The 14,414-nt window shown below is 37.1% G+C and overlaps 1 protein-coding gene across 2 annotated transcripts; it reads left to right on the plus strand.

Moving 5' to 3' along the window:
* Window positions 1–406: 406 nt before the first annotated feature.
* LOC121409398 (methyltransferase-like protein 27) lies at window positions 407–12,734 on the plus strand. Of its 2 annotated transcripts, XM_041601333.1 has the most exons (5): window positions 407–699; window positions 1,158–1,280; window positions 7,419–7,557; window positions 8,024–8,116; window positions 11,944–12,734. In XM_041601333.1, exons 1-5 carry the CDS (start codon window positions 556–558, stop codon window positions 12,168–12,170), a joined length of 726 nt encoding a protein of 241 aa, XP_041457267.1. In that variant the 5' UTR covers window positions 407–555; the 3' UTR covers window positions 12,171–12,734. The 2 variants fall into 2 exon arrangements, with proteins under 2 accessions (XP_041457267.1, XP_041457268.1); XM_041601334.1 differs by lacking the exon at window positions 1,158–1,280.
* Window positions 12,735–14,414: the final 1,680 nt, after the last annotated feature.

Consider the following 14,414-nt stretch of genomic DNA (forward strand, 5'->3'; position numbering starts at 1 on the left):
TGTTTACAGTCCACAATTCGATAAAAACGGGCAAAGGAACACAGTTCTGATTCACGTTTGGTCTGAAGTTGTCGAAAACAGAAATTGAATATCACATTACATGAAGAAAACGGTAAATTCGGAAGATATTGAACAGGTCAGTAAGGTGATTCAGTGCATGATGCACAGAGAGATGATGAGCACGTCGATTGTGTGACGTCATTATTCTCGACCGTTTTCGGCTGCGTGATTGTCGGTCTGGGGGGCTGAGAAGGGTGTCTAATAATTTCATTTCTTGCATTTCCACGACATCTATAAGACTTTTTAGTGACATATTTGTGTATAAAAAGACAATACCTTTCCATCCATATATAATTTGTCTATAATCATCACTTTCGTGAATTTTCTTCGTGTGTCTACTTTAAATCAACACCGGAGTTTTTGCAGTTTGCAAACAAAGCACTGTCAAGTACCAATCCTTGGCTGAATGTTGACTTGTAATTTTTGAACGGTTCATAGTCTATCGAGCCAGTGCTCTGGAAGTTTTATTTTTGTTCTGCGTCATTTGGAAACATTATGGTTGACGACACGAACGATCACGAATATGATCTCCATCAGTCGGCCTGTCCGTCTGTGAATAGGCTTAAAGTTATTACGGCTTGCAGGGATATAGAAACAAAGAAGAAGCTTTATAGCGCATGGGCTTCATTCTATGACGAGGTAAGTTTTAACAACACCGACATTTTTCCATGTTACAGTGTGTATCGATGACATTCATTTACTTTATTTTGCTGTAATAGTAACAACAACATCACCGAAAATATCCACAATCGTAACCCAATGATAATAATGTTGATATTTTTTTAATTGTAATGATTAGAAAAGAAAGAATAATGATGATAACGATGATGATGATGATGATGTTAGTAAAAACAACAATGCAGACAATGATAATAAAAATAATGGCAATGATTATGTACATGATGCCAACGATCAAAATAATGACTATAATGATAATAATTTCAATAAATGACAGTGATAAATCTCGAGAATGTTTTCCCCAACGACTCCCATCAAACCACCCACGCCATCCATCATCATTTAAACATCACAAAATATGTTATTCCAAGTGTTATTCGTGTTGCTTTCCTTTTTTAACATCGGGTGCCTTCATCAAGGACATGGACGTCCTTGGCTTTCAAGGGTATGGTGTCATGGGAAAAAGGGTTACCGAGCTTATAACAGATAAGGAAGCGAAGATCTTGGACATTGGATGTGGAACTGGACGTTTCGGACTAGAGGTGAGTTTGGGGGCATGAAATGGACCATACCGATCCCCCAATAATCCGGGGGCACTTATATTGACGAGTGGATACCAAGCGCCACCAAAAAAACACGTAAAAGGGATGTCTTTTTCAAGATAGGGCACGTAAGTTACGTAACATAAGGGTGTCCAAAACACTAAAATAATGAAAGAGGTATCTGTTTCGCTAGAAAAGCTTTGTGTTTAGGGTCAAATTAGTGAGGGTAAAAGTACTAAAAAATATAGGATGTACTTTTTGCCCCAACCGTCAACACTATACCTGCTTAGAGTCCCACTTGCGCGAGGTCATGGAGATGGGGCCGTACAAAACAAAAAAAGATGTAGGTCAAGGTAAAACCGACGTCCCTGACATATACCAAATAAAGTATCACTCTACTTGTTTAGGGGTTCATTTCAGGGAATACTTGCCAAGGGTATCTTTTTGTTTCCAATACTTGTTAAGAGTAGGGTTTCACATGCAAATACATGTTAATAAGGGGTGCATTTTTCAGAATATGGAAAATACGTGTTTAGGGTGCTTTTCGAGACCCCATGGTCGCGCATGGTATCCACTCGTCAATGGAAGTGCCCACCACCCCCCCCCCCCCCCGAATGCATCATCTTGGCCATGTAGCATTTAGATAGGAATAACCTTCTTTTCGTCTGGGTATTTGAAACTTTCTTTTTACCGTCATCCCCAAACACCATCATAGGTAGTGTGGCAGAGTAGTTGAAGCGGAACAACCGATATACCATGCGGTGATACTGGAGCTTCTGGTCTTTCATGCTATATGCTAGATTGAACCCTAACAATTGTCTACTTTACTCTTTACAATAATCATACCACAAATAAAAGTTTGTTGATAATAACAATCTATAAAATGTTGGTGTGACAATATAGGATTTTTTTTATCACGATGAATAGTTCAAGGTAACGACCTGCTCATAACAAAAGATATTCAGTTGTGCCAACAAGGGATATACGAGCTATCAACGAAGTTCAAATATTGGTGAAATTTTGAATAATTGTCAGGGGCGGATCCAGCCTTCGCCAATAGAGGGGGGGCGGAATTTTTTTTCAGAGTATTTTCCCCGATCGGCTGCTCGAATATGATTTTTGCCGGTTTTTTGGTTTCTTTGAAGGGGTAGTCCTAATAGTCTCTTCTTAGTTTTATTCTTATGAATAAACATAAATATATGATACCATAATCCTTATCTATATAATGCGAGCGCGAAGCGCGAGCTATTTTTTTGTGGGAAATCTTATGTACTTTTTTCCTAAAATTTTGAATATTCTGGGCAATGTTTGTTAATCTGAAAAAAAAATGTGTGTATGCAAAATAATAATAACGACGAAAGTGAAGCGCGAGCAGAAATGAACTGATTGAAAAGGTTCTATTGCAGAAGACGTAACATATTTTTAAATCAAATAATGCGAGCGCGAAGCGCGAGCTGAAATTTTCTGACATTTTTACCTAAGGAATGGAAATTCTAAGCGCTTTTTGTCACTTAAACAGAATAGGTATATAACCAAATAAATGATACGAGTCGCGAAGCGCGAGCGAAAAATTTCGAGATTTAGACCTACTAAACGATACACTCTATTCTAGTTTTGTAAATCATGAAAAGGGTGAGCAAGTGGGGGATCTTCCTTACATTAATGATGCGAGCGCAGAGCAGAAAATTCTTATATGTGTTTTGAACTGATCGAAAAGGTACCTGTTAAGGACTGCTTTCACTTAGCCACAAAGACGTTACATATTTAAACAATCAAATAATTGTTACGACGAACGTGAAGCGCGAGCAGAAATGAACTGATTGAAAAGGTTCTGTTTGCAGTTATCCATGACGTAACATATTTTTAAAATCAAATAATGCGAGCCGAAGCGTGAGCTGAAAATTTTTGACATTTCTACATAAGGAATGTGACATTTTAATTGATTTGATTTTATTTGATTCATTTATTTATTGACGGTAAAAGCCCTGTTCAGCTACTAGGCTGGTTTACAAAGGGGCCGTGCAAAATAACAAATACATAAAACATGCATGACAATAGATATACATATTATACAGAACTCAAAGAAAATAGGAATTACCGATGACACAATGATAAAGGAAAAATGAAAAATAAAATCAAATTGTGTATATGTAAAATGAAAACATACAATTATAAAATTCGTTAAGCTACAAAATTGCAACGTATTTAAGATTATCTAAGGAAATATAAATAAATAAAAAAGCATAGAACTATAATTTATGTCATGAATAAAATAAATATATAAGGCTTACTTAAATATGCCTAATACCATGACAACATGTAAGTTATAAAAATAGAACAAAAGGAGAATTATTGCAGTAAAGTGAGATGCACAAACTTATTAAATTATTAAAATAGAGGAGGTATAATACAGACTAAAATGTATGAAAAACTCAAAAATAATATAATAACACAGGTCTGGCCGAGGTCTGGCACAATACGACTGATGAATGTGATATATAGCTACTGACAAGCTAGACTTTGTGACATACTTTGGCAACTTATATTTGAAGTTTAGATTGCCAGGTATACCTTTACACGAGTTCATCTTCATTTGTTTGCCCATTGTTATAAGTTTGTTGAGGGGACAGAGTTCTGATATAGCAATATATATAAGTAGAGATGATAGTTATTATGTCTCACCATTGCAAATTGCCGAATATGAGTCCAGTGCTTCATAAGATGCACACATGGGACTATGGAGATGTCCGATGTTATAAATGAGTATGGTCATACGCATACTAAGAAACACATTTCCTTGCTAAGAAACACATTTCCTTGCTAATAAATACTCCTAAAGTCAGTTTCGGCTTTCCGTGATGATAGTTCACTGGTGTGCAAGATAGTTTTCACTTTAGTATGACAAATTTCACAATTTCAACAATTTTCACAGGAATTTTCACAAGATTCACAGGATCCGCAGTCCGCCGTATGCTGAACGCAAGAGATACGTCTGATCAAGGAGTTTAGGAATAATATCTGATCAAGGAGTTTAGGAATGATATCCTAAAATTTACCAAAACAGTCTAGAAAATTGTAGCTTCGCGTTCAATTTTTTTGTAATCGTGAACAGGATATGTATATAACTAAACAATTAATGCGAGCGCGAAGCGCGAGCGGAAAAAATCGAGATTTAGACCTAAAAACGGGACATTAATCATGTTTTGTATATCATGAAAATAATGAGTAATAGGGGATCTTCCTACATAAATAATGCGAGCACAAAGTGTGAGCAGAAATTTTTTGATATTGTGATCTAAAAACTGGATAATAGAGAACAAGTTGAGTATCTGAATAAACATGCGCGCGTGTTTTATATTTAGACCTAGAATCTGGGCATTTCAAACACATCTTATCATGAAAATCGAAGCGAGCGCGAAGCGCGAGCCTAAACTATTTGATATTCCGATCTGAAAAAAGAGTCAATTTCAGCTCTATATTTCAAGCACTTTGTAGGAAAATTTTGTGAGGATGATATGGATAGCACATTATCATTACATTGAGTTTTAACATAGGACATCCTTAGGACATGCATATAAAAATGATGACTGGGCGGCAGAGGCGTCGATTATGGGGGGGGGGGGCAGGGGGACGATCGCCCCACCAATGAAAATATTGGGGGGGGGGCAAACATATCGTTTTGCCCCCCCCCAATAATTCCGCATGTGCTAAAAATAAAATAAGATTGTAATGTTACACAGAAATCAGCAAGCGAGATTGAGATACACAACTCGTTCTTCGTCTAAAATCGTGCTCAAAATGTCCACTTTTCAGATTGGAATATCAAAAAATTTCAGCTCGCTCTTCGCGCTCGCATCATTTCTGTAACAAGAACCTATACTCTCCATGATTAAATAGGTGAATATGGTCCCGTTTTCAGTTCTAAACCTCAAAAGAACTCCCACTTCGACTTGCAATAATCTTTTGTTGGATATATATATCTTGTTCTTTATTAAAACGTCCATTAAACTCAATTTTTTTTCAGATCGAAATATCAAAATTTTCAGCTCGCGCTTCGCGCTCGCATTAATCTGCTGGTGAGATGTGTATATATATATATATAGTAAATAGTGGTAGTAAAATACGAGCTGTGATTGGCTGGATTTGTACCACGTGACCTCCCTTCAAAAAGTTATATTGTACATATGTACAATATAACTTTCGATTTTTGGATGGCAAAATCCATGATGGGGGGCTTAGATTGAGGGATCTATTTACTATAATAAATAGTGAACGTTCTATCATACAATATTACTGGACTATATGAACTCCAAATATAAAATTATCCCTCGTGCAAGCCTATTTCACCTCGGCCTTCGGCCTCGGTGAAATAAACCTGCACTCGGGATAATTTTATATTTGTCGTACATATAATCCAGTATATTGTACAATAGATTGTACACTATTTATATAATATGTGTGTGTGTATACATATATATATGTACACATATATATAGGCATGTGTGTGTGTGTGTGTGAGTTTGTTTTGTGTGATCGAGCGCTTTTGGTAAATTGATTCATGATTTTGCCCCCCAATCTGAAAAATGGATCGACGCCCCTGCTGGGCGGGATTGGAGTGTAAGGCAGTCTGCTGTACCCTTCTGGCTGGGTCTGTTGCAGGGAGGGAGAGGAGGGGGAGGGGTGGTGCTTGTGTTGATGGTTTTTTAGAGTTTTCGTGTCTGAGGGTCTCTTTGTGAGAGGGGGTGCAGCGGATTGTACGTCTCATTCCTTGGCCTGGCCCATCAACCATCTTTTGGTATGAATTTTTCATGCACCGATAGACGTCATTGCTTTTTTCTCCTGTCCCTATGAGCCCAACAAGCTTTTAAGATTTAAAAGCAGTTCATTCTCGAGGTTCTTGCTTCATAGGTTTATTCATTTTAAATATACTGTTGTCTATTTTATGCCGTTTACTATGCCTCTTTATTATGATTATTATAATAAATTATTTTTTCAAATGATTTTAATCGCGTGTATATATTTTAATTTTCATTGATCTGTTTTATACCCAAATATTGGAGATTTGTTTTATATTATAGGTATTATATGTTATGCATTGACTTTATTTTAAAAAAATAATGACTACCTTCCTATTCCTCTTGCTAAGCGCGAGATGAAACAAAATTAGCAATTTAATCATTAAATTGATATCTTCATCATTAATGCCTAATGAGGGTGCGAAATCTGCTGAAAACTTTATATTTCAAGCACTTCTATAATTAAATAGGATGCATCAGTTAATGTATTTTAACCATTAATGCGAGCGCAAATTGCGAGCCCAAATTTTTGATAAACTGTGATGAAAAGGGGATTTTAAGTAATTTGTTGTATAATCATTATTGAGACATACATAATTCGCCAATCAAAATGCGAGCGTGCAGCGCTAGCTGATACGTTTTGATAATCAGACCTGAAAAACGGATATTTTGAAAATTTTATGGAATACACGAAAATAATAGGTACCTGAAAAATAGATGTTAATATTCAGACCAGTAGACAAAGCATTGGGGGTGGGGCACTGCATTGTTTGTGAACAATGCTGTGCCCCCCAATGCTTTGTCTCCTCCGGGTCACGGTCCGCCACTGATTCAGACCATAAAACTGACATTTTTACGGGGCACTTTATAAAAATCAATTTGTAAATCAGACAAAAACATGAAAGTTCGATTTCCAAGATGAAATATGTTTGGTATATTGACTTCCAAACTTGATATTTAAACTCCATATTGAACAAGATAATGCGAGCGCGAAGCACGAGCTATAATTTTATATAGTGACATGACAGATTCTTTTCATTTTCCCCTCATCTTATTTTATTCACTCGTCTTCCTCCTTTTTTTTTCTTTTCCCTCCTTTTCCCCCTCCTTTATTCATTTTCCGCTTTTTTTTCTTTCTTTCCTTTTTCCCTTTTTTGCTCCGCCAATAGGGAAGGGGGCCCTGGCCCGTCGCCCACCCCCCTGGATCCGCCTATGACGTTATCTCTATCACCACAAAGCTGAAATTCTGTACTTTCTCACAATGTAACTCTTAAAGGAATGGAAACAACGGAATGTTAATTTATAATTCTTAAAGTTCTGCTTCTCATTTTTTCCAAATTAGCTTCACTCACTTGGGTACACCAATATTCACGGTGTAGACGGGAATAACAATTTCTTGGAGAAAAGTCGCGAGAGACATGTTTATACCAACCTCAAACAATGTTGGTTTGGCGCAAACGTCATTTCACCCTATGAAAATGGTATGTGAAAATATGTATATTTATTGTCATCTGATCTCTTATTTTTCATTTTGATTAATTACAATTCGTATTGCACTGTTTGTTTCTTTCCCCTTTTCTTTCGAGGCCTCCATCACTTTCGAATCGTCACTGAAACCAACATATTAAGAAGAAGATGGAGGTTTCCCACATTTCAAAATGTATAATGTCGACAAATGTATATTTTTTCTGCCAGATGTTTCAATAATAAAAAAAAGAAAGAAATTTTCAGGTATAATCATATTTTAATTAGAATGCTATGTTAGTATGCATATGTTATTCATTATTATAAAAATTATAAAACTTACTGTACTTGTATGTACTTTTGTTATTGGAATGTTTGAATGAATCAAAGTGAAATCAAATCATTCGCCAAATACTCAATTCCCGTCACAATTCATGTCTTAAATTATTATTTGACATAAATATGACTTCCCATATTTGACAGGTGCTTTTGATATCGTAGTAGCTGTGTCCACATTTGCACCTCTAGGAATGGACCATACTGCATTACCAGAGATTGGCCGTCTGACTCGAACAGGTAAACCAAAGTCACACGACACAGAAATGGGCAAATTAAAAGAAATATTTTGTAGGGAGTGTGAGAGGTATGCATAAGTGTAAATTGCCAATTCGTCCACTTACCATATGGTCTACCCACTAGCGTACCTACCGGGGGGGCATTCTGGCCCCCCTGACGAGTCACAACCCATGCAAGGGACGTATACCTGCCCCCCCCCCCCCCCGACGAGCTTGAAGACCCCCTTTTTTTTTGCTTGTTAATTTTTTTTTATGGTACGAAATCCTATATTTGTGGTTCAAGACCTTTTTTTTTGCTTGTCAAATTTTTGGGCGGACGAATTTGCCCCCCCCCCCGTGGAAAAATCCTAGGTACGCCACTGGGTCTACCTTCATTTTAGTCTAATGCCATTCCTTACATCAACATTTCGTCGAACAAGCATTTGGTCCAATAACCATTTTGTCCAATCATCTCTTCGTCTAATCACTATTATAATATTTCGTCTCATAACCAGTTGGTCTAATACTCTTTTTATTTCAGGCAGTTTGCCCAATGAACACTTAGTCTAATTAGAGCAAATGGTATATGGACTAAATGGCTCTTGGACCAACTGGTTATTAGACGAAATGGTGAGTGGACGAAATGGCAATTAGGTCATGTGGATATTGGACGAACTAACGGTAGACCAAATGATAGAAGACGTGTTGGCAATTGGACGAATTGGCATTGGACCAAATGAAAATAAACCTTTGGGGGGCAGTTTGCCCCCCCCCCCCCTGACGAGCCACAACCCATGCAAAGGACGTATCCCTGCCCCCCCCTGGCAAACTTGAAAGACCTTTATCGCCCACCTGACGAGCTTGAAGACCTTTTTTTTTTTTTGCTTGTCAAATTTTTTGGCGGACGTTTTTGCCCCCCCCCCATGGTAAATCCAAGGTACGCCACACTGGCGGTGTGTGTAATATTTAACATTCGGACTGAATTCTCGCTCCATGCACTGCATTTTGAGAATATTTTTTAAAGAATCAATCAAGTCTGGCATCCTGCTATTTTGATTGGGGGTATAATAATCTGACGTCATATTTCTGTCAGACTTGAATAATATTATTGGAGGGGTAGTCATGCATGACCCAGACCTCTAATTTTATCTTTTAATTCATTCCCTTTTCGTCTCTTTTGAAGCATCAAAGGGTCGGTTGCCGCCCCCTCTTGCCTTATGGGATGACGACCCTTGTTCAGGACATTTTGTTAAACTTAATTGGCCGAATGCCACCAGCTCATTCTATAATAAAACTTCCAAGGTACGTTCAAAGTGTCCGAATGCGTCAGGAGCAAGGAGCAAAACGAGGATGGGCGTAAGACTATCGATAGTTGGATGTGACTTTCAAATTTGAGGAAGTTTGCGGCAACAGCAACAAATTTTCGGAAGGACAGATCTTGTCTTGGCCTAAGGTGGAGTGACACGACTTTTGCTCCGGCGACAATTGCTCCGGAATTTAGTTCATCTAAGATGTAGGGTTATGATTGCAATAGGGTTTTATGCCTTATGTTAGGTTCGGGGTTTAGAGTTATAGGTGTTAGTGTATAGTGTTCACTCTGAGGTTTTAAGTTGGTCGTTCCATTATTTGCAGCGGAGGAAAGTCGCCGGAGCAAATGTCATGAAAACCTTTATCGATAGTCTTACGCCCATCCTCGTTTTGCTCCTGACGCATTCGGACACTTTGAACGTACCTTGGAAGTTTTATTATAGAATGAGTTGATGGCATTTGGCCAATTAAATTTAACAAAATGTCCTGAACCAGGGCCGTCATCCGATAAGGTGAGGGGGGCCAAAGGGTCGATCGCCGCCCCGGGCGGCGATCGACCCTTTGATGCTTCAAAAGAGACAAAAGGGGAAGGGATTAAAAGACTAAATGATACCCCTATCATAAACCCATCCTCCAATTATCCGCCTAATACCCCTTTCATATTGCCCTTTTCAGTTTTCGCCGGCGAAGTTCGCCGGTGAACCTCTCCGCCTCGCATTCCTCACTTCAACGGCGAAGAAAAATATGTACCCTTTCGCACTGACATTTCTTCCCCGGCGAAAGTCAACGGGCGATTGCAGAACATAACGAAAGAAAATTGTAAACATTACTTCTTACCTTTTATACAAAAGGTATCAAAAAATTAATTACAACATATTTTGGAAGTATTACAAGAAAAACAAACGATATCACCTTGTTTTAATATTTTAGCGCATTTTATACATGTAAAAAGTGCTTTTAAATGAATATTGTTAGTAAAAAAAAAAATATTTTCGAGGGTATATACTTGGCCATAGCATTCAGCTGAGCTTGCAACTTATCGCGCGCGGAATCTCGGTACAGGGGTCTTTGGGAGAGAAAAAAATTGACCTCTGACGTCATTAAAGAGGAGAAGTTCTCCGGTTTGCTTTCATACTGGCTGTTTCACCGGCGAAATTCGCCGGTGAAAAGTTTCACCGGCGAAGTTCTCCACCTCTAGAGGTGGAGAAGTTCTCCGGCGAACTTCACCGGTGAAGTTCTCCTGTGTACCTTTCATACTGGACACTTTCCCCTTCGCTGGCGAACTTCGCCGGTGAAAAGCGCAATATGAAAGGGGTATAAGAGTAATGCGGATAATTCAATAAAAATTGCATTCACAAACTCCGAAAATAATCCACACTATTTTTGTGTTCAATCTGAGGTTTAAAGTTGGTCATTCCTTTATCCCAGGACCAAAATCCAGTTGAAACCAATTAGAGCAAAACCAATTGAAACCAGTTGGCCAACTGGTTTCAATAGGGAAATTGGAACAACTGGTTCCAATTGAAAACCAGTTGCCAACTGGTTCCAGTTAAAACCAATTGGGCAACTGGAACCAGTTGGCTATTGGTTTCAATTGGTTTTCAATTGGTTCCAGTTGTTCCAATTTCCCTATTAAAACCAGTTGAATCCAGTTGGAGGCAACTGGTTTCAATTGGTTCCAGTTGAAACCAATTGGAGGCAACTGGTTTTCAACTGGAACCAGTTGAAACCAATTGGTTTCCAACTGGATCCAATTGGAACTTCCAGTTGGAATGAACTTAATTAGTTGCAAATTAATTAGCATTTGCACTAACTATTGCTCATGCCAACACAGAAGCAGTGTTATTTGTCTATTAATACCAATGTAAAGGGCATTGATAAAATACAGACTTTCATATGTATATATTCATATTGAAGTTCTTCAAATATATGTATTATTATTTGATGTAATTTGGTAACAGTTAGTGGTGTACTAATTATCTTTGAATCTGTTTTAATTATAATCTATAACATTTATGAACATGGTTTTCACTGCTAAGTATTGGAAACACTTATCTGAAAAAAGTGTGGAACTTCAAATTGAAAAAAATTAAATAGATACATTGTAAATTGTGATGAATCTCATAAAACATTAATCTGTGCACACTGGCAGAAAATATGCAAATTAACTGGTTTCAATTGGATCCAGTTGGGTAACTGGAAAATTTCCAATTGGAAACCAATTGGAAATCATTTCCAGTTACCCAACTGGATCCAGTTAGGATTTCCAGTTACCCAACTGGTTCCAGTTTTATTTCCAGTTACCCAACTGGTTCCAATTAGAATTCAGTTACCCATCTTTCCAGTTAGAAGTCATTTCTGGTTCCAGTTAGGATTTCCAGTTGCCCAACTGGTTTCAATTGGATTTTGCTCCTGGGATGATATGCAGAATTTGCAGCGGAGGAACTGTCGTCGGAGCAGATGTCATGGAAACCTATATGATCAACAGGCAGATTAAAAAGCTTGTTATTCATATCCTATTTTGCTATTATATATCAATAGGTGGATATTTCATCCTGTTCATACGGAAATCAAGACTAGAAATGGAGGACGAAATATTCAACGTCAAGTCAGTCTTTGACGAGTGGATCGCGAGTGGAGAATGGGAGCGACTTGGCGACATCAGCTCAGTTTTATACTCTGGAACGGATGACGGGTCGGAGCATGATGACCTTTTGGTTGAGCATGAGGGCGTTATCGTTACCCTAAGAAAACAGGCAATTGAGTAACCATTTGAGGTGCATTCGTTTTGAATACCGAATGCAGAATAATGCACTAAATATACAGAGGGTAATACATAGTGTAATTATAGCCTGTCGGACATACACGATTTGCATTTAATATGCTAACGTATTTAATCAATTTGTAGTACTGGGGAATTGGTAAAGTTGTTTATTTAGCCTGTAATATCGAATTCGACTTTTGTAATGCAGTATAAATACACCGACTTTGATAACAAGAGCAGCTGTTCCTGCACAATTTCCAAAATTTCATTTTATTTATAATGATATATTGCCTTAATCAACTCGCCAAATGCGTAGTATATCCCATCTTCTGTTTCTCGTTCTTCATTTCCCCCCTTTCCCATTTTTTCTTTCTTATCTAATGCGCAACGTATCAATCATGGATGAGACCTTATAGTCGGATCCCAAACTTTTTAATTTCTTCCTTTTTCCTTCCTTTGTTATTTTTTTAAGCGCGTGTATATCATTAAGTACTCAATTATTTCTTTAGTTTCAAGGGGGGGGGGGGTCCAAACTACAAGCATTGCTTTTCATTTCATTCGTTTATTTCCATTTTCAACAATTACAGTTTCTTCTGTACATGTTGACATATATAAATAACAAAACATATTTCAAATATTCCTGTACAGAAAATTATATTCAAGATTATTACAAATCAGGTTGGAAATGGAGGAGGCTGCTAAAAAAGCGGAGCTTGTAGAGTGCAGCCTCCTAATAAATATTCTTGCAGTTGTTTAGCATATAAAAAATAAAATAACAACTTGAGCATAACCATGCAGTTGAATTAAAAGGAAAAATAGGAAATGAAAATAGAAAAGGAAATAAGAAAAAGAGAGATTAAAGGTCTCCAGAATCCAGCCCCAGCACTCACAGACGGACCTCGCCGATCAACAGGGAAACGAAAGAGATGTAAAAGTGTACGTGACATGATAAACATGTTTGATTAAAAAATACAAGAGTTTGAGTGATGAAGAGTTAAATTCAATGGTTATCTTGAAGAAATTTTTTGAACTTATATTTGAAAGAATTAAGGCTTGGAGATTCTTTGATGTTACTATTAATAGTTCCCCAGAGTCTAGGGCCTTCAAAAGTAAAAATTGATTTTGCAAGGATGGTCCGGGGTAGTGGTAAATGAAATTCATCGGAATAACGTGTGGGATATTTGTGAAGGGTTTTGTTTTTGTTAAATGAAGAATTAAATATGGGTGGTAACATATTATTGTTTAACTGATACATGAATTGACCTAAATTATATTGGTACAGTGTTTGTATTTTTAGAATGTTATTGTTTAAAAACAACTCATCTGTGTGAGATCTCCAGGACAAGTTGAAAATAACACGCAATGCCTTCTTTTGTAAAAGCAATATTCTATCTAGGTAGGTTGAGTGTGTGTTTCCCCAAACAATTGCTCCATAATTTAGATATGGTAAAATTAATGTTGAATAAAGCATCTTTAGGGAGGAAGTTGGAAGAAAAAACTTAACTTTGTTGATAACACCAATATTGCGTGAAATTGTACGACATATAGAGTCAATATGCGATTTCCAAGATAATTTGTTGTCTATTATGAGGCCTAAAAATTTTGTTGCAGTAACAACTTCAATTTCTACATTGTCTAATTTGATATTAAATGGTAATTGTTCTAAAGAATTGCTAAAAAGCATGCATTTCGTTTTTTGAACATTAATTGACAATTTATTAGCCCTAATCCATTGTACCAATTTATCCAGTTCAGTGTTCAGTACATTAATTAAAATATCGGGGTTAGGATGAGAGTAGAGTACATTTGAATCATCTGCAAAAAGGACATAAGATAATATTTCAGAGGAGTTCTGAATGTCATTTATATAGATTATAAATAAAAGAGGGCCCAGGAGGCTGCCTTGGGGAACACCCCAGTTAACATTTTGTAGAGAAGAATTTTGTTCATTTATGCTTACGAATTGTTTGCGATTTACGAGGTAGTTTCTGAACCACTCCAAGGCCTTCCCACGAACTCCATAATTTTCAAGTTTGTAGAGCAGTATCTCATGATTTATAGTGTCAAAGGCCTTGGAGAGGTCCAGAAAAACACCTATTGTATGTTCAAAGTTGTCAATAGCTTTTGTGATTTTGTCAGTAAATGAGAGAGTGGCATGAGATGTACTATGTTTTTGGCGAAATCCAAATTGAAAATCGGAAATTATATTATATTTATTCAAAAAATTTAATAATCTTGTGTAGATCAC

Source organism: Lytechinus variegatus, chromosome 2, assembly GCF_018143015.1.
Source record: "Lytechinus variegatus isolate NC3 chromosome 2, Lvar_3.0, whole genome shotgun sequence".
Classification (NCBI taxonomy): domain Eukaryota; kingdom Metazoa; phylum Echinodermata; class Echinoidea; order Temnopleuroida; family Toxopneustidae; genus Lytechinus; species Lytechinus variegatus.

Bases quoted from the DNA above. Each gene is read 5' to 3' on its own strand.
- LOC121409398 (XM_041601333.1), top strand. From the start codon at position 556: ATGGTTGACGACACGAACGATCACGAATATGATCTCCATCAGTCGGCC. The intron at 700-1,157 runs GTAAGTTTTAAC...GCCTTCATCAAG, and splicing joins GGGCTTCATTCTATGACGAG to GACATGGACGTCCTTGGCTT. The intron at 7,558-8,023 runs GTATGTGAAAAT...CATATTTGACAG, and splicing joins CATTTCACCCTATGAAAATG to GTGCTTTTGATATCGTAGTA.